Source organism: Trichomycterus rosablanca, chromosome 25, assembly GCF_030014385.1.
Source record: "Trichomycterus rosablanca isolate fTriRos1 chromosome 25, fTriRos1.hap1, whole genome shotgun sequence".
Taxonomy (NCBI): domain Eukaryota; kingdom Metazoa; phylum Chordata; class Actinopteri; order Siluriformes; family Trichomycteridae; genus Trichomycterus; species Trichomycterus rosablanca.
This window is the reverse complement of record NC_086012.1, coordinates 3622488-3650043: the sequence shown is the minus strand read 5'-3', so window position 1 is coordinate 3650043 and position 27556 is coordinate 3622488. Positions and strand designations below refer to the sequence as shown.

Sequence of the window (27556 nt, the reverse complement as noted above, 5' to 3'; positions counted from 1 at the left end):
AAAAATTGTAAAAACATTTTAAAAGGATCACTTGTGATTATTAATTGTGATTTGGTTACTTCAAGTCAGGCTGCATATTAATGTCGTGGTTTTGTTTACTTTTTTTGCGTCGTCCCCCCCCCCCCCCATACACACACTTTCTCTGTAAACCTATTTATTTTTATTCTATTTAAACATGTTTTCAGGTTTTCTCTAAATATTCAACCAAATAGCTTAATTTACGAATAAAAGCTTTATCGAAGATTATTTTTTTGTCGTTAATGATGAATAAAATACAGTTGAGAGCATCTTGGCACGGACTTGAATTCTTAACGTCCCAAATCTCACACGGTCCCACTATATAGTCTGTAAAATAGCACTCCAACAAGGGCTGCGCTTATCTTCAGCTGTAGCGCTATTTTGATACACTACGTAGTGCGTAGGGCTTAGTGCTTGATTTGGAACGCAGCCTTAGTCATCGTTTGAATTTCAGCTCTCCGCACTGGGGGCGGGTTCCATGATGCTTTGCGGTGGATTGTAACGAATTTAGGCGCCATTTTCAAGTCAGTCGAGCAGGAACTGAAAGGAGGGGATTCTATTTTCTATCTATATTTTACAATATTTTTAAAACTGTTGAAGCTTGTTTAAGGATTGTTACAAGTTGTGGAAAAGTTCGTAAATAGTTGCTAAACTGAAAGGTAAGCGGTTAAATATTTTACTTTTTGATTAGCGAGGTGACGAGTTTATACTTGTCGGCTAACGGTGAAGTTCTGTCAGTTTTATATTATTGCCATTTAAAATAATAATAATATTTGTATGTAAGCAATATGTTCCATATATCCATACTATAAACTCAAATACCTGTTTGTATTTATACCAGTTATCTTTAATTTTAAACAAAGCGCTGCTGGATTTACTGTGTGGTTCTGGCTGCGTCCCAAACCGCCTACTGTCTATTAAATACAATAGAATAGAACAGCACCATTGGATGTGTAGAGCTTAATATACTGTTTAATAAAATACTATGAACTCTTATGGCAAATCTAACAAGGTCAGTGAAATATTGCGCCTGGAAAATCTGATAGTGGTAGCTCAGTGGGTAGGGCTTTGGTCTATCAACTGAAAGGTTGAGTTCGAATCCCAGCTCTGCCATGCATCCACTGTTGGGCCCTCGAGCAAGGCCCCTTAGCCCTCTCATTCCAGGGGTGCTGTACAATGGCTGACACTGCGCTCTGACCCCAGCTTTCAAACAAGTTGTGATATGCGAAGAAAGAATTTCATTGTACTGTACATCTGTAAAGGCATTCTATTCTAAATTTGCTGAAACTCTGCAGCATTCTGTGTTGTTACTGCTGTCAGATTGATTTTTTTTCACAGTCATCAGAGTGATATGAGAATGTTAGGGAGTGGATGGTTGCCATTCATAACCTCTGCACCAGAATGTTTATTTTCTGCTATTTGCATGTACAGATGAAGACAAAAGTTTACATACGGTTGTAAAATGTCATGGCAGACTTTTTTTATACCTGTAGATTAATTTGCTGGTGCAAACTCTTGTGTTGTGGCTTTCACATATGGGCTCAGAGAAATCTAGTATGGAATCAGGAGATCAGGCCACTAAGATAAATGATGTAGAAATTTCTACAAGATCACATTTTTTTTTTTAAGGAGTGGGGGCTGTCAGCACATTAACACAGAACCAACAATAACAGTTAAATAAAAAATGTGTTGTTGTTTTTTTTAAACAATTGTGAATGTTTAGTTATGAAGATAAGCTTCATTTAGGTTTCTGAAATAAGTACAATTTCAAGTTTATGTAAACCTGTGACTTCAACTGTATGTAATGACTTTATTATTTGTCTACTGACACATTTATTCGTCTAAAATGCCAGGAACAAATATAATTAATAACATTAAATTGGATATAAAAAGTCTACATACCCCTACATGCCAAGTGTAAAAAATGAGACATTTTCCTATTTTCAACTATTTTGGCAGATTGTAAGGGTCACCTCTTTCATTCTTTTGTTGATGTTGAGGTATGCTTTAGGTCACTGTCACACTGAAATGTGAAATTTGTCTTCAGTTCTAAATATCAGTTAAATTTGGCACAAAACATTCAGGCCTCTGTTTCTGTAGGCCTCTTGGCAGCCTTCCAGACCAGTTTTGTCCTCGTCTGTAAACAATTTTGGAGGGGTTACCCGTTCTTGTTAGTCACTGTTTCCATATTTTATTCACTGATTGATGACTTCACCATGTTCCATGGTATATGTAATTCTTTGGAAATGTTTTGTATCCTTCTCCTGACCTTTACCTTTTAAGAATAAGAACGCTTTGATACTTTGAAAGCTCTTTGCTGTAAGATGCTAGTAAATTCAGGAAAACTTTTAATGGGGTTAATCAGTGTCACTGACTACTATTTAACATGATGATAAATGGTTTGAGTGTGATTGGTTCATTCTTAACACACACATTCCCAATTATAATAGGGTGTGCACATTTATTTTAGTATTTTTTTTCTCCTAAATCATTTCAGTTTGTCTGTCAATTGAAGGTGGAAATAAATCAGAAATTAATAAATCTTGGTTCTATTTTACAAAAAAAAATGGCCTATGAACAAGCCTGAAATATTCTGCTTGGAAATGCTATAGTTGTACCTTGGAATCTAGTTGTAGTTTTACATTGTTCAGTTACTGGTGTTATCATCACCGACATTCACATGCTGTGAAATTTATATTGTTAAAATGAAACTACTCAGTCAGAGTGAGTAGTAAAAGTGTAGTTATAATATTTGTGTATAAGTCTTACTTTGTTAATAACAGCATTGTTTTTTTTACAAGATTAATAAGACAAACACAAGGAAAGAAGGCAGCTGTAAAATGTAAATATAGCACTTTGATAAAAAATGGCACATACATATTGATTAATGAGTAAGAACAAAATAAAATCCAGATAATAATTGTACTTTTAATTTTAAAATCAAATCCAATAATATTAGAGATTGTTCAAACACTATTTAATTCAATTTTTAGAAATTTGCAGATGCATCAATGAACATTTCTGGTGTTAATTTGCCTATTTTAAATTTTTAAAAATGTTCCCAGCATCAAATTAACTAATTTATGCCTCATTTGTGCTATTAAATACTTGTAAAATAATTGAATGTTTTATTTTTTGCATTACACCTAATGTCACAACTTTTTGCAATTGCAATTGGTCTGGATCTTTTGATCAGTCTGGTGCCTCCGCTGTCTTTTGTTTTTGTTTTCAGCTTTTTGTGCACATACTATATTATAAGGTAGACCTACCATCAGAATTATTCTTTCTAGCATTTTATCACTGTTAATGGTTTTTGTTATTAGTGCTTAAGGTGTGAATTAGTGATCAGAAGGTTTCCACTGTTGGACCTCTGAGCTGGGCTCTTAACCTTAACTGCTAAATGCTGTAAATGTCATTGGAGAGTGTAGGCTGTCATTTTTTGGTCGGAACACATTTAAAAATCTAATAATACTGCTGCACTTGTTGCATTTATATCAGTACTACATTTACATTTTCAGCATTTAGCAGACGCTTTTATCCAAAGCGACTTACACAATGAGCAATCGAGGATTAAGGGCCTTGCTCAGGGACCCAACAGTGGCAACTTGGTGGTAAGCGGGGCTTGAACCGGGAACCTTCTGTTTACTAGTCCAGTACCTTAACCACTGAGCTATCACTGGCCCACTGTACTACATATCATGGCATGTCATTGTCAGGTTGGTGTCATTACAGTGCTGAGAAAGATCTACCACATGAATACTATCTCATTTATGTGTGTACTTCCAAAATACAGTATATTTGAAATGTCTGGCTCATATGGCTTGTGAATGCAAGTTCAGGTTGGGGGCAGCCTGTTAAAGTATAAAGTGCATCTGTGTTTGCTTGTTTAACTGTTCCAGATCTTCAGGGGGTAATCAGGGAATTTTTAATGTTCTGAGGATGCAGGAGTAATTTTGTGAACCCACTGCTTTGTTGCAAAACGCTAGCAATGAAATATCTGCTAGAAAATGTCTCTAAAGTTACATACTGCAGCTTTACCGAAGTGGGACCTGTGTTGTATAGGTGTGAAACTGTAGAATGTGATGGTTGTGCAGCAGCATCAGTTGACTTGTGTCCTGCAGTTGGCTGTTGACACAGAAACGTCATCATGTGTTTTTCCCCTCGTCGCTGTGCTCCGGTAGTTTGCCGCTTTGTGCACTGAAACTTTGTCAGTATAGTAACGTCAGCTGGCCATTGGGCAACACAAAACCATATTTTGCGGTGTGGGGTGGAGGACTTTCGAATCAGACTTGGCTAAACCCCACCTTTGATTACTTTTGTCAGACTAAATGGGAGCTTCTTCTTTTTTCTAAAGCAGTTAGTGCGCCGTGGTTCGGATTTTAACGCTGTAAATGCTGTTGTGCACAAAGCCACTGCACATTGCTTTATGTGAGAGCTGTTTGTGGAAGTTGGTGTTTTTGCATGTGAATTCTGACAACAAAGGGCTAGATCGTGATGTTGACAAACTAACCGATTGTCTGGATTAGTAATTAGTAATGAATGTGCTTGGTAAAATCTGTCCTGTGGATGAGTTTGATGACGGGGGGTGAAAGCTTCTTTTTTCCCCTTTTTCCTTTTTTCCACTTTTATTCCGACGGGTGCATCATGAGCACCGGCTATCATGGACGTTCGGGAATCGGAGTTGAAACGGACTTGTCATATTTTTTTCGTCAGGTTTGAAACATGCCAGGAAAAACGACAAAGAGCTCGACGGCTGCCAAGCCCCGAGGGAAAGGGTCGCAGCCCCGGGATGAGTCGGATGATGAGATGAACGTAGCGCCTAAACAAACCAACACAGAAGAGCAGGAATCGCCAGTGACTAATGGTAAGATAATAATTATGTGTATTACTTTATTCCGATTCTGTTTTTCGAATAAGTGTGATACTTGGATCTTTAGTCTTTTTACTAGTAGTTTGGACTGTGTGTGTACATAGTGTTGCTTTAACTTTTAGCCATACACATCAGCTGCGCAGTTTGACACCGGCTGAAAAATACGCGCATTCATGCACCTATATTTAAGTGTACTAAATAAATACAGTTTTATCTTGATTTCAAGTTCTTCAATCCCTTTGACTTTTTGTCCTTCTGTGGTCTGCCTGCTAACTTTTTCTTGTTTTGCTGATTCCACGCTGTTATTGTGCAAACAATAATTTCCCTGTGTCCTGATACTAGGTGCTACCATTGCTTCCAAAATGATGTGAGGCTTCTATCCTGAGCATGTTAATTATTTACACCGATACAAGTTTGTGACGTTTTCAAACATCAGTATTTTCACATTATTTTGGGCTAAACGCGGTGCTGTTTGTGCGTTTTTACGCAGTTTCCACGCCGTCCTGCGCGCCTCTTTTGTTCCTCCGTTTTGCCCGTGCAGCTCACAGTTTGTTTGTTTTGTTTTGGCCCGCACCCCTCCCCCACCTGAAATGAATGGGCGCCTGGAATAAAAGTTGAACTCTTTCTGCAGCTGCAGATGCCGCTGGCGAGGAGGTGGATAACCGGAGCCTGGAGGAGATTCTCGGGAGCATCCCTCCACCCCCACCCCCCGCCATGACCAACGAACCGGGCGCACCTCGCCTCATGATCACGCACATCGTCAATCGCAACTTTAAATCATACGCAGGGGAGCAGATCCTGGGCCCTTTCCATAAGGTATGCTCTCCCAGTTTACACCAGTGGTGCACTGTAGACTGGAAGGTTTTGGTGGCTGAGCTATGGCTGTGATTGGGATCTGCCTTATCTACAACTGTTAAGAATAACATGTTAAAACAAACAGTCTCAATCTTCTCAGCAGACTTTACAGTGATTTAATCACATCATGCATCTCTAGGCCAGTCACAATAATGGTGTAAAATAATTTACTATATAAATTTGCCACAAAAAAATCACATTAATTGTCTTTACCATTTAACCAAAGTTGTGTTGAGTATTTCAACTGGCCAGAAATATTTAATACACTATATGTGAGTGAAATCAGAAACAGTGGCAGAGGAGAATTATTTAATTAATTCTGGACTCCAAATAAACATGATTGAAGTTTGGGTGCTCAATAGCGGCCATGTAAATATGGGTCTGTTGTTAAAAAAATGAATAAAGGTACGTTTAAAATGAAAAATGATTTTGGCTATGTCTCTCCACTTTATAAAGTATTTAATCACCTAACCACAAGCTAATAATGGCTAGCTCACATTGGCTAACTTTTTACTGTGCTTGTCCAGCTAGATAACTCTCTCACAGATAAATATAATATTTTTGGATTGTCTTGGGTTGTGATTAAAAATGAGTGGTGTCCTAACAATTTGACCTGCTCACCGGTGACTGGTTTTAGTGCCAAAGTTCTAGTGCCAGGTTCTAATTGATTGTACTGGCATAATGTCACAGTGTGAATTAAAACCTCACTGTATTGTACATACATACATTTACTAGATTTAGAGAAATTGCAAAATTAAATTATCCTCTAGAGGAGCTCTAAACATGCAGCAGTCTAATTTGTTTGCCCACTGAGTTCTGCCAGCTGGCTGGGTGCTCAACAAGCACAACTGGCAGTGTCCTAGGAAAGAAGGACCAGATGGCTTGTTTTTACATACCTGCCTATACAACAGCGAATCCTACAGTGGTGGAGGCCCTGAAACAGGAAGCAGAGGAATACAAAGAGACCAGAGTGTTTTTCTGTAAATGCTGGGTTTCTGGTTTGGTGCTCAGAGAAATAGGATGGGGCAATGCTTGTTTTTAATGTAAACTACTACTACCACAACTAGCATAGTCATAATTAATCTTTATGGGCATGAATGAATCCCACGAGAATGTACAGACAAGATGCTGTTAGAAAAAAATTGGAGGTAAATTCTGGGGTTTAAAAAATGCTCTGGAGTGTAACAGTTTTAAATACATTTGCAGTCAGCATCATTTAATAAGCCTGATGTTACACCCATGTGTATGTGTAACACGGTCAGGTGATGGCTAGTTCTCAATAAAGGTTTTTTTTAAGTCATATTATCATGTTAATTAACTGGAATCATCTAATTTATTATGCTCTTGTGAACTGTTTAATTATGAATGACTATAAATATCAATGCAAGTTTAAGATCTTGTTTATATCTGAGGTTCATTACAGTGCTGCCTGGAGTGTAATAAAAAGTTTAAAGGTAGAAGGTACAATGTAATTAATAATCATGATATCCCAAAATATCACAGACCCTGGTTACCAGCCAGTGTAGGTCAAATGGTATAACGTACTGACCTTGATAAGTTAATGCTGCATTTGATCCAAAATAAGTTTCTCATTCCAGTTGTGTATTAAAATAATAATTTAAACCCAATTTAAACTCCTCCTATCCTTTTTCTTTTTTTACAGCGCTTTTCTTGCATCATCGGCCCAAATGGCAGCGGGAAGTCCAACGTGATCGACTCGATGCTTTTCGTATTTGGATACAGAGCCCAAAAAATAAGATCCAAGAAGCTCTCAGTGCTCATTCATCGCTCGGACGGGCACCAGGACATCCAGAGCTGCACAGTCGAAGTACACTTCCAGAAGATTGTTGACAAGGTAAAAACTATTTAAACGTTTAATGCATAATTACTGGTGCAGATTATTTGGATATAGTGCACATGTGGTGTTTTTGGATGTAGGTTGTGTGAAGTATATTTTTTGTTTGTTGTACTGGTCCCTCTCCTTGTCATAGTTCAAAAAGTGTAAGAAGTTCCTAATTGTGAAAAATTAGCTGTTCAAAATTAGGAGTAATCTAAACGCAGCTGATTGTGTATAACATTCTCTGCATGCACACACACTACACTTCGATAGTATTTTAACATCCGTGTTTTGAAAAAATGGAATGTGTTAAGTCTTTCTATGCATTAATTTCTACTGCACATAGTATTTTTAATTGTGATTTTCTAATCCTGCATTTTGATGCTTTAATTAAAACATTAAATCATTTATTTAATTATTTTATTGGATATTAAATGGCACGCTTCACACTCATGCTTTAACTTCGGTTGCATAGATAAAAACAAAGAGCTAAATAAATATACTGTGTGCATGCACACACTGTCCACTGTAAAACACTCACTTTGTCACTAAGAATAAACTGTAATATTGTACTAAATAATAACTTTAAGGCAAACCAACCTAGACTATTATTAAAAGTACGAATAAATATTTTGATTAAAATGTTTGAATAAAATAATAAAAGTAATTCATGCATTCACTCATCAGTATCTCTTCCAAAAATATTCTACAGGCTTATGCATTATTTATTTTGTTTAATAGAGAATTATATTATTAACATTTTAATAACATTTATTAATCGAAAAATAACCGCTATGTAATTAGGTTGTAAAAATATTCAAATAATAATTAGCCTCTACAGTCTTAGAGAAAAAGAATAATCGCAGTAGCACTCATCAGTGTTTGTGTAGAGAAAATTCAAGTCTGTAAAGGAGACAAAATGAAACTTGTATAAAACTTTTTTAATCTACTTTCTTTTTCCCTCCTTTGCTGATATTTGGCCACATCTTACATTACTTTTGCTGCCATGATCCAAGTCAAATCTGCCAGTTCTAACATATAACACAGACGCCTTCTAGAACTACAAACCTTATAATACAATATGAGAGATTCAGCCACAAAAAGAAATTTTTCTAAATAGTAGTAACAATTTATTTAGAGCTAGTTTTTGGCCAATTTAATTTCGTTAACAGGCAACATAAAATGTATTAGTAAAATACACAGGAAACACTTGAACATTTCCTGAACTTTTTTAGTAGTTTCAATTCTTGAACAACTAAAGTAAAAACAACTGCTGGATCTAGTTTTGTTTTGCACCCCAATTTAACCATGTTGTTTTAATTTTTTGATTATTATTTATGTCACAAATTGCATATTCTTTCAGATCCTTATTACTCCATCAAGCAGCAAAAACATTTAAAAAAGAAACTACACATTTTTAGATGTGTAAGCATTCATATAATTTCATTAATATTTAAACTTTACAATGCATTATATATAATGAGCATATTTCCAGGTACTTATTTATTATTATAAGACAAATAATACAATTGGCCTAAAAGGGAAACATTTTATTTAAGCATAACAAATGTTTAAATTGTTTAAAGGTGTCTATAAGCTTCCACCTTTTGTAACTTACTTCAGCCCTGTATGATTGTTTTTAAACGATTAAAACTATATTTATGGATAGTGACAGTTACTATTGCACTCATTGTGCTCTACACTGGCATGAGCGTCGGAATGGTTTTGGTGCATGTGGTTTTAACGCTGGTTAATGCAGCTGGACCAGTAATTTGGGCCGTTTGCTGTGTGAATGTGCTGAGGAGCTAAGCTGCTGTGTTTGTGCCCCTCCCCCACTCCAGGAAGGAGATGACTACGATGTCCTCCCTGACAGCAAGTTCTATGTTTCAAGAACTGCTGGTAAAGATAATTCCTCAGCCTATCACATCAATAGCAAAAAGGCGACCTTTAAAGATGTTGGAACTTTGCTTCGTAGTCATGGCATTGACCTTGATCACAACCGATTCCTCATTCTACAGGTAATAAATCTGTTCTCTCCTTTTTTCAGTGTATTGTTTTAATTCATTACATGTCTTTTATTTCACTTATTTTTTCATCTAGCTGCTGGCCATTTTTGCCCTTTGAATAGCCACATATACCAGGACGATCAGATTCTTGGTGGGGGGGGATTGGGTCAGGAAAATCTTTAGTTTAGTGGAACTTCAACCAAATGGACACTTGATGCCAGCCAGACCTTAGACTGCTATAGCAGCGCATCATGGTTTTCAACATTCAAGAAAAGGTGCAAACCATAATTTGCTGCTTTAGAGTTTTAAGGGGATTGCAAAACCGAAGCCATGCTGGACTCGAGGTAAAACTTATTTAGATCTGAGGAGTAAACTGGGCTATCATAAAAGGGCATGTCTCAACATGTCTCTGCTTATGCCTTCCCCACTTTAGCAGCACGTAAATATTGGTGTGTGAGAAAATACAATCTAACCCCAATATTACTTGTGCTGCTTCAGTGAGGCGGGGTCATACATCATTTATTTATTTATTTACGCCTGTTAGTATATTAAATGTAATTTTTTATTTGATGTTACAAACCCATTCCCTCCCATTATTTTTATTTTTTTAAATAACTTTTTGTAACAATGATTTAGCATATGTTAAGATGCAATGTGTGGCTGTCTATACTGTTTACTTTTCAGGTTATTAATTTGATTATGGATTTTTTTTTCTTGGTGTGCAGCTTTCCTACATGCTTACATTCATAGAAAATGTAAAATTATTGTAGCTTTTACTAACGTGTTAATTTGATTTGAGTGCAAACAAATTCACTCATCTGTTACTGACTTAAATACATATTTGTTGTTAGAATTATTCAGATCAGTCTTTTGCAGTGTGTCCATTTGCTTCTATATATATTTTTACCTCATTCTTTTTAGTTATATGTAAAAGATATTGAAGACCCCAGCAATTTAAATTGGTTTTACCTTAGAATTTAGGCAAGGTACAGTTCTAAACAAGTGTTCAGGCACCCTTAGCCAAATACATCTCTGGTTCAGTTTTGAATCAAACAGTTTTTGACCTAGCGTTTTCAAATCTTAATGTATTATCATTTATATCTCAAACGCAGCCAGTTATTTGTGTTTAAAATAAAGACCTTGTTTGGTCATGGTTTGGAACTTGTATGGCACAGCCAGCCAAGGCAGAGTGGGGTGTTGATATTACAGTTAACCAGTTTTGATTAAATGGAAGCATTTCCATACAAAGACAGAATCTCTGTTAATGGCTTCATGCCAAGGTACTAACCCACCCCTAAATTATTCTGCTAATTTTCATCCCTGTTGCTGTTGTCAGTGCTGCCGCCAATCTCAGATGTCAAAAAGCACTGCACACTCAGTGACTTATTGGCCACATGAAATCTATTAGGACTGGATCAGCATGGCTAGAAAGTACAACACAAATGTGGCTTAAATACAATTTAAATTTCAATGTGGTTGTTAGCTGTTCAGACTGTGGAAAATACATGTTTCATAGTAACTACTTTACAAACAGTAATACTAGATTATAAGTGGATTTTGTGTCAATTTTGGCTAGATTTAGTCTAAGGTGTGTATGTGTGTTGCTGTCTGATATATTTCATCAGGGGGAAGTGGAACAGATCGCTATGATGAAGCCTAAAGGCCAGACAGAACATGACGAAGGCATGCTAGAGTACCTGGAGGACATTATTGGCTCCTGCCGCCTCAAAAATCCCATCAACACTCTATGCAGACGAGTAGAGCTACTCAATGAGCAGAGGGGTGAAAAGGTGAGCAAGATTTTGAGCTATTTCATCCATATTAGGTGTCATGGCTTTTATTTTATTTACATGTATGGATTTTTATTTAATCAATCAAAGTGTCCTACAGCTGAGCAATCAGTAGTATGTTGTAATTAAATAGTGCAGTAAAGTGTAAGTCGCTGCTTCTCGCATTATTTCAGCTGAATCGTGTAAAGATGGTGGAGAAGGAAAAGAACGGTCTGGAGGGTGAGAAGAACAAAGCAGTGGAATTTCTCACCTTGGAAAATGCCATGTTCAAGAAGAGGAGTCAGCTTTGCCAGTTCTATGTGTAAGTCAGTGCTCCACTCTCAGAATGTTTTATTATGCTGGGATTGCCCTGTGTTGTTGAGCCAGTTAAAGTCAGATTATATTACACTTTACACACGATTATAGGCAGAACTGGATTTTGTAAGTTGGTGGATGTCAACCATGAACATAAACCTTTGATTTGTGAAATTGCTAGGTGGCTTAAGCAAAATCCATTAAACTGACCCACCCATAAGAGTAAGAGTTTGCCTATAATCATGTAATATACAAGTAGCTGTTTTAAATTTAAAGCAAAAACATGGTTTTAACAACCTTTTTTTTTCATTAGGCATGATTTGCAGCAGCGTATCATTGAAAAGGAAGCAGAAAAACAACTAATCCAGGAGGACACCAAGGGACTGACTGAAAAAAGCAAGCAGCTCACAGAGGAAATGAAGGAGAAGAACGAGGCCCTGAAGAATGTAGAGAAGTAAGCACGGTGAAAAGGGCCTGACTCATCTGAGCTTTTTGTCGTTGACTAGGCTCCGTGTGCCTATATTAAATGTGTAAAGCACCTATGAAACCCACGTTTCCAATCACCTCTTGCTATTTAGCTCTCGGAAAAGTCGTTAGCAAAGAGGTTCACTTACTTTCTCCTCCCTGCCTTATTCAAGTTTGCCTGCAATTGTGACTTTGGCTGCTTTCACGTGATGAGCATTTCGAGCTTCGTTCACCACGAGGCTGAGCACATATTGCTGTTTAATGCAAGCTTGAAAAAGAATCCGCAATATTGACGTACAGGATTGATGGTTTATTCAACTGTGGTTTTGTATGAAATGTATTTTAGGGGGTAATTTATATGGGGAAATTGAGTCATAAAAATAAGATTTAATAAGCCCTTTGATTGAAGCAATAAAGAGCTACGAAGCCATAACGACTGATTCCAGGATTAATAAATGTGTGATTGCTATCTAAAATGCAAACCCGGTCCTACTGTTTTACAGCTCACTAGTCGCCATGCTGTATTTTTCTCACAGTGCCGTGGTTCTGAAAGGGGAACACAACAATTCAGGGTTTTATGGATTAGTGAGAATCAGTTTTTCTCCAAATCTGTCCTTCACTTTTGACATCATCATATAAACAGTTTCTCTTATTGGTGTTGCTAGCATGTAAATGCAGCCTTAGATTTATATAATACAGAAAACCAGGTAATTCTTGAAGGGTTCACTTACTTTTCCTTGCAACTCTATACCAGTCAGCTTCCTTCTGTTAAAGTGCTTATTTTATATACTGGATTCATTACTTCACCCCCTTTTTATTCTGCAATTAAGATTTCTCAACTCGGGTTATTTGTTTTCTCTTTAGGAAAATGGGCAAGTTGACCAAGTTCATTGAAGGCCAGAAGGACAAGTTTACCCAACTGGATCTCCAGGATGTGGAGGTGCGTGAGAAGCTTAAGCACACCAAGAGCAAGACCAAGAAACTCCACAAGCAGATACAGAAGGATAAGGAGAAGGTGTGTTATGATTAAGCAGTGCTTATTATTGTTTTATTATTGTTATTATTATTATTAAATGTCGAGGCAATGTGTGGAAAATGGCAAACAAAAATTTTCCCTAAAAATGTTTCCAATTTAAAATGGGTATTTATCTCCCGTCTGTATTTACCCTGCATTTATCTGCAATCATCCCACGACTAGTGCAGGTGCCTGGACCAGACAGCAGAGGTCACAATTGTACAGCAGCTATAATAACCTCCCCTTGTACACAGGCACAGCCAATTGGGTGCCCAGCCAGGCTGATGGCACCAACCATCTCATCGGTAGTGCGCTAGAGCTTTAGTGCCACCTAAAATATTTGTTCATAAAATCTTTTTGTGGTTACGCTCAGGTCAGCGGTTAATAATCATGAATATTGGGGTGTATGTGAGAGAGTGTAAATACAGTATATAGTCACTTGCATAAAATGACATTAAAACCACTATGGAGGTAAAAACAGTTTAGGGGAGATGACTTAAGGTGCTCAGAGTGCATTAGTGTTCCTTACAGATCACCTTTATCATTTAGTTTTTACATAAATAATAATGTTTGTGTAGAGAAAAGATTGACCAGCACTGTATGGATTCCTGATTCTGGGTAATTCAGCCAGTAAAGCAGCCTGTGGCTTATTTTTAATTTAACGAGTAGCATTTAAACCAATAGCTTGAAATGCAGCTCAAATCCCTTTTTACATTTATTAATCCAGCTCCTGCATTACTGTTTTGTCTATCACTTGTTGCAGCAATTCTGTTTCACCGATTTAGAGCAATTACACAAGTATTACTCAATTAATCTTGGCTTTGCAAGCATGTATGTATATGTTCTACTGGTTCATTATCTGCTGATCAGATCTGCTTGTTAAATCTCTCACTTTTCTGATTCGGTCTCTAGTGTCCTGGACTCTGTGAAACCAAAATAATCTTGACAGCAATAATAAGCTGGGAGTGAAACTCTGGGAGGAGTGGGGGTTGAAGGAACGGCGCAGTCCAGCTCTCTGGGGTGCAGTGTTCTACGGCTTGCCTCTGAAGTATAACTTAATGCAACAATGGCAACAGCCCACCAACCCTTTTTTTTATTATTTTTTTTTTTTTAATTAACCCTGTATTAAGAAGCTTGCTTGCACAGTCTCTCATTCCCTGCCGTGGATGGCACAAAAGGAAATTACACAGCTGCTTGGCACCTATGTTTACACAGCTGCTTGGCATCTATTATCTAAAAAGAACCTAAGACAAAATCTCTTTTAATAGTCACAGCCTAATTCGGTAACAGCAAGTAGTTAATATGAGGCAATACATTAACAGTATGGGTGCAGAACAACACCATGGTCCTGGGTTCAAAGCTAAGGAAACCCACATAAAATGAAAATTACAGAAAACCAGTTCCTGCTCACCTGTAAAAAAAAAAAAAATACAGAAGCTAGATTAACTGCTTTTATTTACCCCTGCATATTGGTATGTCTGTGTTACACTGAGATGTACTGGCACCTTGCCTGGGTTGTATGCCGGCCATGTGGATGACCTGGATAAGGATGTAGCCATTAATGAATATGAAAGAACGAACTGTTTACTTCTAGAATTATTTTTATAACTTTTTCTTTTTTGCTCAGTTGGAGGAAGTGCAGAACGTTCCAGCCAGCAGCGAGAAGATTATCACAGAGGCTTCTGCTCAGAAGGAGGTACTGGAGAAGGTGAAGGTAAAGGAGGAGGAAGCTCTGGCCCAGGTGATGGAGCGACTGAAGGAGGAGACCAGCGGCCTTCAGCTGGAGAAAGAGGTGCAAGACAACTCTGAAAAATGAATGCATTTATGTTCTAAAAAAAGACTAATTTTTGGTTATGGAAATTATCAACCGATTATCAGTCTGCATCAATCATGACCTTCGTATTTCTGTCTCCTAACTACTAAGATGAAATCAACAAATATACATCAAGCAACAGTTTTATTTAGAAGGACTTTAATACTTGTTGCTATATTGGTGATTTAATGTGAGAGAAATATTCTTACTCTCTTTTCTTTGTCTTTTTTCTAAAGGAAAATGAGAAAAAGCTTCTCGAGCTGAGTAAAGCCGTAAACGAGACTCGTTCACAAATGGACGTTGCTCAGTCAGAGCTGGACATCTACCTAAGTCAGCATAACACGGCCGTCTCACAGCTTAACCAGGCTAAGGAGGCCCTACAGGGGTCTGCCGACACACTCCGGGAGAGGCGAGCTGCCATTAAGGAGCTACAGGTCAAAGTGCCCAATTGTGAGCAGCAGCTCAAGAAGGTGTGTTTTTTTGTTTTTTTTTGCTTTTTGCTATTATTTTTCTTCTGAGATTTTTAGATATTAAATGTGATTTCAATTTGTGTGGGTAGGATGAAGAGGAGCTGAAGCAGATCTCCGAGCAGGATGGACAGGCCCGCACAATGGTGCATGACATGAGGCAGAAGGTTGAGGAGGCCAAGAGCTCCCTGTCCACCACCCGCAGCCGAGGCAAAGTGCTGGACGCCCTCATGCAGCAGAAACGCAGCGGCAAGATCCCTGGCATACTAGGACGTCTGGTGAGATAGCTATACCATGCATCTGAGTTTTCTGAGGTGATTTCTTGTACAATAACTGACTAAAATGTAACTGGACTTTTGTGCTTTCTTCAAGGGTGACCTTGGAGCTATTGATGAGAAGTATGATATCGCCATCTCGTCAAGCTGTGGTGCGCTTGACAACATTGTAGTGGACACCATTGACACAGCTCAGAAATGTGTCACCTTTCTCAAGACTCAGAATATTGGCATTGCCACCTTTATCGGTCTAGACAAGGTAGGAACACTTACCTCGCACAGTATTCCCAGAAGAATCCCTAACTATCTAAATATTATTATTTAAAATGGTCCCAATGTTAAAATGGCAAACCGAATGTCTGGAAAAGCTGGGACGTGTTGAGCAGCTAAAATCTGGTATCTGGGCAGAATGAACAAAAATTTCACTTGTAAAACTGGAACAGTTAGAAACCTTGCTTTCCAAATTATTAAAGTGTAATTAATAGTTAAGGTGATGTAACACAGTGTCTTAACTTTATTGGAGTGTTCTGTAGTCATCAAAGTCTGATTTATGTGTTCCTAAATTCAATAAGATGGCCAGTAATTTAAAAAAAAAAGGTTTAAGAGGATTACCAAATCACAAATCAAGATTCTTGATTTTATACATTTTACAAATTGTCCCAACTTTTCTTGAATCAGGGTTTGTAGAATTTTTGCCTTGTTTATTTGTGGCCTGATCTTCATACATGTAATCAAACCACTTCTATACACTTTGTGCTATTTGCTTGATTCTCCTGTGAATATGAGTGAATCCTGTGTTTCTGTGTTTATAGATGAAGGTCTGGGAGAAAAACATGGGTGCCATCTCCACGCCAGACAACATTCCACGTTTGTTTGATATGGTGAAGGTGAAGGATGATGTCGTTCGTCCTGCCTTTTACTTTGCTCTTAGAGACACACTGGTGGCCAAAGACCTTGAGCAGGCTACTAAAGTCGCCTTCCAGAAAGACAAACGCTGGAGAGTCGTCACTCTGCAAGGCCAGATCATCGAACAGGCTGGTAAAATCATTTTGACTTTTGTTCGTCACACAGAACACACAGTTCTTTTTCCCGTCTTGATAAAATTTGTACGCTCTTTCACTTCCAGGCACTATGACGGGAGGAGGAGGCCGTGTAATGAAGGGCAGAATGGGCTCTTCTATTGGCACTGAAGTCACACAGGAACAGGTGGGAAGCCAAACTACATCTGTTCTCCATTTCAACTACAATTAAACTGTTGCCTAATGTATCTGTGTGTGTGTGTGTGTGTGTGTGTGTGTGTGTGTGTGTGTGTGTGTGTGTGTGTGTGTGTGTGTGTGTTAAGTTGGACAAAATGGAAAGAGCTCTGAATGAGAAGGTGGTGCAGCTGCAGGGCTGGCAGCAAAAGAAGCAGCAGCTTGAGGAGAGTGTGCACAAACTAAGAACCGAGCTCAGAGACATGAAGAACACGTTGGAGAAATACACAGCCAGCATTCAGGTTAGCCAAAATACACAAGCGAACACTCGCAGTATAAACATGCCCATGCTATCTTGTCATCTCTATAAAAAACTAAACAGATATCTCATACATTAAGGTGTGATTGTTTAAAATGCATTACATGTCACATTTTAATCAATTTTCTTACATTTTCAATTCATTTTTTTCCTTTATAGAGTCTTGAGGAGCAAGAGATTCACCTGAAGTCTCAGATAAAGCAGTTGGAAGCAAATGTTATCGCTGCTGCCCCAGACAAAGCTAAGCAAAAACAGATGGAGAAGAACCTGGAGACCTTCAAGAAAAGTAGGAAGATTATTGTGTGATTTTAAATTTGATCTCATTTAACCGTCATATACAAAGAGTCACGTTTGTAAAAGTGCTGATTTGCAGCTATTTCGATATTAAATAATAATCCACTCTATAAGGACGTGGTCAGAATTATTCCCAGTGGAAAGGAAACCAGTAACCTAGTGCAGGTTTACAGTGTGATTTTAGTCCTTTATAAGATCATCACATTTAAAAATATCTTGTCTGAAACCATTTAAAAGGCAAATAAGAGTAAACATGATTGCAGACCAAGTTCATCTTTATGCCAATGATATTCCTTAATAGCAGGATAATGCATCCTGTAAACCCTAAAAAGTGTTCAGAATGGTTTGTTGTCCATAAACTGGCATCCATGTTCCCCAGATCTCAGTCCGATTAACCATATGCCATGTGTTAGACCAAAAACTCAGATCCATGGATACCCCACCTTGTAAACTATTTATTTATTAAAATAAAACATCTCCCTCTCCAGTTAGTTCTCTGTTTTATTCCATTCCAGAATAGAAGCTCTGCAAATTGTAGCAGTATGATTGGTAAAATCTTTTCATTCTTTTTTTTTTTTTTTTTTTTTGTAATCAAGACTTTGAGGCTGCCTCCAACAAGGCAGGAAAGGTCGAAGCTGAGGTGAAGAGAATCCACACGCTGATTGTGGACATCAATAGCCACAAGCTGAAGGCCCAGCAGGACAAACTGGATAAGGTCAACAAAGAGCTGGATGAATGTTCCTCTTCCATCACCAAAGCCCAAGTGGCAATTAAGACTGCAGGGCGGTGCGTGACTTTGATTTGATTTGCTTTGCTGAGAAATTCAGCAAGGCAATTAACACTTACAATTTACACAGCTTGATGTAGGACAAGATTAAATGTAAATTTATGTTGATTAACTTCTGTCTTTCCTGAAAACAGTAATTTGAAGAAGGCAGAGGAGACTGTAGCACGACTGGAGGCTGAGATAGCAGAGAATGAGAAGTTAATGGAAGAGCTGACGGAGCAGCTAAAAAAGCTAGAGGAGCAAGCAGGAGAGATCATGAAGTCCTGCCAGGAGGCTGAGGCAAGTCATTGTTTAGCTTTGAAGTAACTGGACTGGGTGGGCAAAAAGTTCATAGCTGTAAAGGTGGTCAGTCATATTTGGTTAGAAAATGTTGTCCTGACGCACTTACAGCTTTAGTACACGATCGCAGCCTGGTGTCCTGCACTCGTGGCTCTCGACCTTTTCGAAAGCTTGTTCGTGTCGGTTAACTGTCTTTGTGATTTCCGTAATCTGTAGGAGGCGCTGCCTGAGGTGCAGGAGCAGCATCGTGGAGTCTTGCAGGAGATCAAAGCGATTCAGGAACAGGAGCATGCTCTGCAGAAAGAGCTGCTGAACGTCCGGCTGAAGGTGGAGCAGATCGACACGAACATCACCGAGTGTCAGAATAAGATCAAACACTGGGAAAAAGAGGTCTGACTTGTAACAGCCTGTTTTTATTACCATATGTGCATTTTAAAGTGATATGTTGTCGTCATTGGGCCTTTCTCTCTCTCTTTTTATTTTTTTATTTTTTCTCAGTCCACAAAACTCGCTCTGCACTCTATTGATGACAAACCAGCAGAGGAATTGCCAAAGCTAACACCAGTGGAGCTGGAGGCCATAAAGAACCCAGATGTCATCAAAAACGAGATTGCTCTTCAGGAGGAGCGTTGTGCACAGATGAAGCCCAACCTGGGAGCTATAGCCGAATTCAAGAAGAAGGTATGGCAGTGCTAGTTCGAATGGCATAATTCCAGTTCATGTGTTCATTTGGCTTTAGAAGGTTTTAGTACTTTTTTTAAAACATGATTTCGGGATGCAAATTCTATAGATTTCTTTGAGCAATTAACCAACAATCCTATAGGTCCCATTAAAATATAAAACGCACTTGATGGGGGACGCTGAAACATGGTAGTTATGTAAAACCGCTTAGATTAACAAAAACACTGAGCAACAACAGTTCAGCCCTCGGAATGCAGATTTTAAACAATAGCCGGTAGCAGGCAGTTCATTACATAAGTGTTAAGTAAACGTGCAGTCAGTATTTTAAAGCATTTTCTGCTGCCATCAGTCAAGTCATTATATGTTCTGTTTTTTACTGGTAGATGAAGCAGAATTATTGTAAAACACGATCTAAATCACTTCTGTTGAGGGAGGGAAGGTCAGACAGGGTATCAGGGTAACCACTGAACACGCCACAGTGGTGTGCTTGCATGTTAGACCGCCGTGCCACCCAGGCGCTCCTAGATGCTCTTGTTACCATTTGTCACCCACTAACGTTTGGTGCATTTCTGTACCTGCAGGAGGAGCTGTATCTGCAGAGAGTGGGAGAGTTGGACGCGATCACCACTGAAAGAGACAACTTCAAGATGAGCTACGAGGAGCTGAGAAAACAGAGGCTGAACGAATTCATGGCTGGTTTTAATATCATCACCAACAAGCTGAAGGAGAACTACCAGATGCTGACACTAGGGGGAGATGCAGAGCTGGAGCTGGTGGACAGTCTGGATCCTTTCTCTGAAGGCATTATGTTCAGGTGGGAACATATTAGAGGCTGGGTGATTATTCACTTACTCTTATATTCGTTAGAAGAGTAACACGTTATTAGTGCCATGAATCAACGTGACACTTACTCGTATCGTGTTTGCTAAATATGTTCTTTATACTTCTTAGCTGGCTCACATTTCAAACAGCAATATAATTATGGTAGTAATTCTTTCCACGGAACGAAGAGGATTTGCAGCCAGTTTTAAGATGTGAGAAAATGACCGAAATAAATCTTTTTCCTTCCTCAGTGTGCGGCCTCCTAAGAAGAGCTGGAAGAAAATCTATAACTTGTCTGGTGGAGAGAAGACTCTGAGTTCGTTGGCTCTGGTCTTTGCACTGCACCACTTCAAACCCACTCCTTTATACTTCATGGATGAGATAGACGCCGCGCTGGACTTCAAGAATGTGTCCATTGTGGCCTGTTATATATACGTGAGTTACACTTATCGTCGTCCTCTTTAGCAGGTTTAGTGTTCCTGGTTTAGTAAAATGTATAGTTTGGCCTCACTCCAAATGTAGTCACCCGCCTAGAGTTACACACTGAAGTCATTCTTTTATGAATAAAATGTTTTAGTTACCCAAATAATGAATAAAACATTTTACAACACACTAAGGCTGCAGTCTATAAACAGCCTAGACATTGGGGGTACACTCCAGGCCACCCAAGGAGGATTGAGGTCCCTGCTAAGTCTGGTTCCTGAAATTTTAAGGGAGTTTTTCTTTGCCACTGTCGCCCTCGGCTTGCTCAACAGGGGTTTTCGGTCTGTCGGTCCTGGATTCTGTAAAGCTGCTTTAAGAAAATGTGCATTGTAAAAAGTGCTATACAAATACATTTGACTTGACTTGTCAGTCACTCAGTGCCAAGCCCGGATAAACTGGTTGTTTGAGGAAGGGCGTCCGATGTAAACACTGCGCCAGATTAGAATAAATCACACAATAAACCACATCGTATAAAAAGGCAAAAGAACATAAGTTGTGAATAACAGCTCAGCTCAAATTGCATTACCCGTGCACATCAGCAGAATGAATTCTACACCCCATGATGCACTTGTGATGTAATCAGGCTGGAGCCAGAGTGAGCGAGAGAGCTCCACACGATCACAAACAAAACTAGTCAAACTCAGCTTTGGAGAAATGTTCTTTTAAAAAGCACTAAAAGCACAATTGGATCTACCTGTCAGCACAATGCAACTCAACCTGTAAAACAACAATCCATTACTCAAAGCTTGTAAAGTGTGATTCCATATGATTTGGACTCCCAGGAGTGACAAAAAGAAATATGTGAACAGCACCATGTACGTAGCAAAAATGCTTTTTGCCCTCCATCCTGCCATACCAGAGACGTGTAATCGGTGCCACTAACGTGTAAATTAGAACTATTGCTTTGATTCTGTGGTCAATCTTCAATCACTCATGTCTCGATTTCTGTCCGTCTTCCACCAGGAACAAACCAAGAACGCTCAATTCATCATCATCTCTCTGAGGAACAACATGTTTGAGATGGCTGACCGACTGATTGGCATCTACAAGACCCACAACACCACTAAGAATGTGGGCATCAACCCCAAAACCATCGTCCTGAAAAATGTTGAAGTTGCTTCAGGATAGAGTCACAAGTATAACATGGACTTCTGAACTATTCTGTCTTTTATCAGTGTTTCTTCTGAACCTGTTTTCACATCACATAGTTTGCTTTTTCTCCTGTCTGTCACTTTTTTCTTATTAAGCGCTGCTGTTAATACTTTATATAAAATGTACATTAAAAGGGTTTTTTTGCCCAGTACATGTGTCCGAATGGGGGGGAGGGGGTCTTTTTTTAATTATTCAGACTGACTGCACATTTTTTCACATTTTATTTATTGTTTTTTTTCCAAAAGCTATTAAGTTCCTAATAAAGTGGTCAGTAAGTGCATTTCAGCCAGAAGGAGAGAAAATAGTTTTACAAAATTAATCATTTATTTAAAAACCTAACCGAGTCAGTCTGATAAAATTTGAAGAATTGCAATAAAAGCATGTACATGTATTAAACATGTACTACTGGTATAAACACTATACACTATATACTATAGTGCCAGAAGTGACCGTTTATATTATGCAGCTATGATCATATGTAGAGAGAAGAGTCTGCAACCTAAAGCCACACCACCCTGTTACACACCCACCTCGACCAGTAATGAATATACAATGAGGACCTGTGTCAGGAATTAGCAGCTTCATTTTTGAGAAACCGGATATTTCGACGTGAAAGGGCTTAGACCTCTTAAAGGGCTTAACTTTAATCAGGATAAACTGCTATGGTAATTATTCTAGTAACATTAATTCAGCTTTGTTGTGTCGTGTTTGTAAACATGATTTTAACTGTTCAGGGTTAAAGTGGGTTTAGAACCTACTCAAATCTAAAATACAATCAAAAAGAGCACCAATCTATAGAAAAATGTATTAATATCAGTGTGGTTAAACATAACAATGAGCATTAAAAACACAATATTTATTAATATTTGTTAAAAATGTACATTGTGCATAGAAGGGTAACAAAGTCTGGATACAAGAAAGACTTTTTGCATTTCCCATTTAATATACCAAACTGGGAGACAAACCTCCCATAAGAACTCGCACAACACCCCCGCCGACACATACAAGTACAACACAAAAAGCTGTGCGCCACCACGGATCAAGATGATCATGATATGCTCCCGGTAGTCCTTCACCACACACAGCAAGGAGGTGATTTCCTTCCCATCCAGCCTTTATTTAAACACTGACCCCAACTGTGTAAAGTGAAGTGATGTTTTTCTGTCATCATGATAAATCAGTGAGAATCCCATCACATACTTTTACAAAACCTTTCTAGTTTCACATCTTATGAAGGAGCTTCCCTTCTGTGCTGTGTGCTCATGCTTGTCCTGGTCCAATAAGGGTGAAAATGCTTCTTTTTGTTAGATTTGGTGCTAGTTTATAAAAACGATCTACAGTAGCTCTGTAATTAATTACATACACACATAAATCTTCTTTTTTCCCCTAGTTAACTTTCCAATAAACCATTTCTGTTTAAGCAGCATTAGATACACACACACACCCCCGACATGTGCTCTAGCCAACCGTTTCTTTTCATCCGCGCATGATTGGTTACACAGGGATCAGTATTGCATATGGAGAGTCACACACAGATCTCCATTATTCCCCATTTCTTTGCAGGCACCATCGACCAGCCAGCAGAGACCGTAATAAAAGCAGCAACAGCCTGCCCTCTCTCAGACATGGACAATCGTGTCTGTTAAGGCACCAGATAGCAGAACTGAGATTCAAACCCAGATGTCTTCTTGCAACACGTTTGAAGGCAGATTCAAAGAACTACGCTACTCCCTCCCCAACCAGACACCAGGAGTAGCTGTTGCACAAGTCTGTGGGTCCTTATCTGCCCTCCTCTCCCAGAACCACTCAGACTGCTGCACCACAGCTATTACACTTACACCTACTGTGTACTGTTTTCCTGTATGTCTCTGTACGGGATTCTGTGCTACTACATTGCTGATTCCTGAGATTAATTATTAAGTCTGTTCAGATAATAATTCTTAGCTAAGTTTTTCTCTATGTCTGCTGTACAGTACAGAATCACATAAACCACATAATTTCCAGATTACCACTGATGAGTCTGCAGCTACTCAGCATTACTGCAATGTTTTGAAAAAGAAGGCCACATGTTGATAGGTGCTCTCTTCAAGAGCAGAAATATAGGAGCAGAATTTTTGGCTTAGGTCATAAACCAGACAGTAAAGATGTGTCCCTGATCCATGGAATGTTAAGGACAGTTTACCTGCCAGGCTCGACAATTCCTGACTAATCTGTGAGAGGATCGGGAAACCAAGCGATACTTCATCAACCGAGCTTAACCACAGAAGCAAAAGAAACAGTAGCAGCACTAGAAAGATCCCAGACATCAGAGAACACCATGTCCGTGTTTGACCCGATTTGGACGGCTGCTCTTTTGTGGATCGTCTTTTAACTTGGCAGGAGATTTCTGGAACCGGCCCATGCTCCAGCCTTCCAATTATGATATTATTCCAGTGCTCTTTGAGAAATTCCTCCACGTCAGGTGAAATGTGGAGAGACGGGACTTCAGGCAGCTCAGTCTGGGTCAATGCATCAACCCTCTCTGTCATCTGGTGCAGCTTCTCAAGAAAAACGAGGGCTGACTCCTCTTCGCTGATGCATGAGATAAGCGAGACGAGCTCTTGCTGCTCCTCTTTCATGTCTTTCAGCTTCTCAATAAGTGGCTTGTAAGTACAAGCCAGCTGCTCATTGGCTTTGTCCAAAACTTTCATAAAGGCATCTTTCTTACGCAGAAGAAGGCTCTCCAGGCCCTGAAAGAACTGTGCGACTGCTTCACGGTCTTGACGGATAAGACCTTCATATCGGGATTTCTCCTGCTCTAGCTTCTCTACCAGGCTGCATACTTCTTCCCAGTGCTTATCTGTTAGTCGCTCGATGAGTTTTGCTGGAGTGTTGTGTGCTTTAATGTAGGCAGTCTGAAGATCATCAATCGTGTGGCCCTGATGTTGCCCGATAGTAAGGCACAATCCACATATGAGCTTGCAGTCCTGAACACAGTAGACATTCAGAGGCTGGCGAGGATGTTCTGGGCATAAAGGAGCACGAGGCTGACTGTCACGCTGGTATTTTTCTATAATGGCACGCAGAGAGACGTTGATTGGCAGAGCTTCCACACCAGTGGGGGGCAGTTCCACCATGCTACGACAGTTGGGGCACTTAAGCGGTAGGCGAAGAGGGCGCCATATGGAGAAATTAGTGGAGACTTGGAGCACGTTGTCCAGACAGGTTTTGCAGAACGTGTGAGAGCAGGGAAGCACTCGTGGATCGTCAAAGAGCGAATAACAAACAGAACAGGTCAAATCTTCTTCCAAGTTCTCCATATCACAATAAGGGTGGCTACTGCTCCTGTCCCAGAACACGCCCAGTCCTAATAGCAAAAAGGGGAAAAGTCATGATCATTTTATGAGTGAATTCATTTAAGCCTCGACACAAGTCGGCTCTAAAATCACATACATGTGAATGTTAACACAACAGTGATAAAAATGAAAGAAAAATGGCTGCGTTAATTAAATAGGTGGCTCGATTTCCCGTCTACACTCACAGTTCACAAATTATTCACTCACTGGCAGCCAACAATTTGACATGCCAGTTATTCAGATGTCACCTTACTGTCAAGAGCTATTTTGGTACAATTTTCAGATTTAGTGTTGCTGCAATTACCCCTGTTAATAGGAGTTTGACTCTAACAGAAAACAGGAATGCTCAAATATTGGCAAAATATCTTCTGACTAGTTTGATTTCTAAAAATATTAGTGCAATATTTGGTTTGGCCCTTTTGCCCAGGAGTTTAGATTACAAAATATAGTGGTCATTAATTTGCTCATCTGTTTTGAAATGCTTCCGTGGTCAAATTCCAATCTTTTTTTCTAATGAAAAGAAGGTTAATATTCTCTGAAGAACAAACTGGCAAAATGAGGCATTATTTTCAGCCAGGGTGTAGTTACAATTAAGTTACAGTCTGATGCAAAAAAAGGACACTCCTGGTAATAAATGTGCAATAACAGGCAGTCGGAAAGTAAGTAATTTTTTTTTTACACTACTGCAAGTGTATTTTATGACGATGTAATCACTAGGTTGGTTGGAAACATATAATTACAAAGCAACAAAAAAAGCAAACAGTGAATATATAAGGCAAGTAAACCTACAACACGTGGTTAATGAGTTCGACACTTATGTTATTGTCTTATTAATGAACAACTCACCAGTGATGTTACTGGATAATTTCCCCTGCTATTCATTAAAGTGAACTCATTGACAGTATCAAGTTTATCTGATAAATGATTTTAATTGTCATCAGGGCTTGTTAATAAAATAGATTTTTAATACATTTTATAAATACAAAAGAATGAAAAAGTAAATTAAAAACTGCACAATTACAGTTCTATCTACCTTTAATTACCCACGTCAAAAATACCATTCCAAATACTGAACTATACTAATACTTTATACTATTTATTAAGTGGCATTTTATTTAGAAAAAACACCACATTACAATTCTGTAAGATCCTGGAAGTCCACTGTGTTTCAATCTCCCAAATTTAATCTCTAAATAATTAAAACCCTAATTTATAACTTATAAAAAAATAAAGACTGTGTGGGGGAAAAAAAGCAATGGAATGTGGCACTGCGGTTTAGTTGGTTTAAGTTCCTGTCTAGTGAACAGAAAATCATGGGTTCGAATCCCAGTGGTGCCCTAAGCATGTGTGAATGTAATAATTAATGTAGTAATGTAGTTTCACTTAGTAAAGCCACCAAACTTGGAGTCTGAGCAAGAATATGTAGCTTATTATGACCAGACTGACCCCTAGTAAATTATTTATTTTGGTTTTGTTTACGTATTAGTGTGTTCAGTTACATTGGCGTATAGATTCCTGGACTTTTACTGTCCAAACCTAGACAATATAAATGAGGTGCCAGAATTTCAAAAAACTGTTGTGGTAACGACACAGCACGAAGGTAAAACTTATGAACAAGTGAAATTAAAAAAGTTAGCAAAGTGCTAACTCTGTATGCAGCATATACAGTGCAGTGTATACTAAATAATAATAATTAGTTTTTAAATTGTATGAAAATGCGACATTTAACATAGAATAAAGAGAGAAACTGTAAACACTGTCCATGTCAAACTACTTCACTTTCAGTTGCTAGCTAACATCTATTATGGCAGAGAACTTATCCATGTCCTGACCTACTAAACTTTAGGACCGTATATTAGCCTTTAAGTGACTTTAACAGTACCAAAAGCAGTTAGGTTTGTATAATACTAATGAATAATAACAAAAACATTCAAATATTTAGTTGTAATTTACTCTGAGACTCTTACCTCAGCACCGCAGCTCCTCTCGGCTCGAGCTGCCCTGTATCTCAGTAACTGACAGCAGCTCTGAGCGCATGCGCGTGTTTGTACCACTCTCCACCAATCACTGGTCGGCTCAGCTTTTTGAACCTTCCGTTCGATTTACTGAATCCGACTTAAGCTCAGTCAGTACTCGGTATTTTCACATTCTTACTAGTAAAACGTCTCAAAAATTCAGAAAATAGTGCATTTTGGGTGCTAAATGATTAGGTAAACAATGCGCCCCTGTTCTGCATCACAACATAAGCACCATTTGCACTATTTTAAATAAAAAGTGAGGTTGGCCGATTGCGCAACGAGGAAAATTGCTAACGGTACCCAATGTGACTGTCTGGTAAACAGAACATCCTTGTTTCGAATCCCAAAACACAGCGCCATATTTAAGACCACTCTTCCAACGTTTAAAAAGGAGCTTAAAAAGGAATGCACGGTTTGCCTTAACATTTAGCACCCAAAGTGTTTTTTCTAAATTTATGAGGCGTTTTCCTAGTAAGAATTTAAAAACA

At 38.7% G+C, this 27556-nt stretch overlaps 2 protein-coding genes across 3 annotated transcripts; one reads left to right on the top strand and one right to left on the bottom strand.

Moving 5' to 3' along the window:
* Nucleotides 1-588: 588 nt before the first annotated feature.
* On the top strand, nt 589-22017 carry smc4 (structural maintenance of chromosomes 4). Of its 2 annotated transcripts, XM_062987362.1 has the most exons (24): nt 589-677; nt 4732-4882; nt 5520-5704; nt 7407-7598; nt 9422-9598; nt 11212-11376; nt 11550-11677; nt 11984-12124; nt 13000-13150; nt 14778-14942; nt 15200-15433; nt 15523-15708; nt 15803-15964; nt 16518-16743; nt 16832-16911; nt 17048-17200; nt 17377-17503; nt 18108-18297; nt 18433-18577; nt 18794-18967; nt 19076-19258; nt 19840-20072; nt 20332-20515; nt 21527-22017. In XM_062987362.1, the coding sequence occupies exons 2-24, from the start codon at nt 4741-4743 to the stop codon at nt 21689-21691; spliced, it is 3888 nt and encodes a 1295-aa protein (XP_062843432.1). In that variant the 5' UTR covers nt 589-677; nt 4732-4740; the 3' UTR covers nt 21692-22017. The 2 variants fall into 2 exon arrangements, with proteins under 2 accessions (XP_062843432.1, XP_062843434.1); XM_062987364.1 differs by lacking the exon at nt 589-677 and having other exon boundaries at nt 4517-4882.
* A 620-nt stretch (nt 22018-22637) lies between these two features.
* Nucleotides 22638-27054, bottom strand: trim59 (tripartite motif containing 59). Its single transcript, XM_062987754.1, has 2 exons — nt 27018-27054; nt 22638-25061 (listed from the first exon to the last, which is right to left on the bottom strand). Exon 2 carries the CDS (start codon nt 25012-25014, stop codon nt 23752-23754), a length of 1263 nt encoding a protein of 420 aa, XP_062843824.1. The 5' UTR covers nt 25015-25061; nt 27018-27054; the 3' UTR covers nt 22638-23751.
* Between the last annotated feature and the right edge of the window lie 502 nt (nt 27055-27556).

Excerpts from the sequence above, each read along its gene's own strand:
- trim59 (XM_062987754.1), bottom strand. The coding sequence starts at position 25,014 with ATGGAGAACTTGGAAGAAGATTTGACCTGTTCTGTTTGTTATTCGCTC.
- smc4 (XM_062987362.1), top strand. The coding sequence starts at position 4,741 with ATGCCAGGAAAAACGACAAAGAGCTCGACGGCTGCCAAGCCCCGAGGG. Across the intron at positions 7,599-9,421 it reads TCCAGAAGATTGTTGACAAG|GAAGGAGATGACTACGATGT; the intron begins GTAAAAACTATT and ends CCCCCACTCCAG. Across the intron at positions 12,125-12,999 it reads GCCCTGAAGAATGTAGAGAA|GAAAATGGGCAAGTTGACCA; the intron begins GTAAGCACGGTG and ends TTTTCTCTTTAG.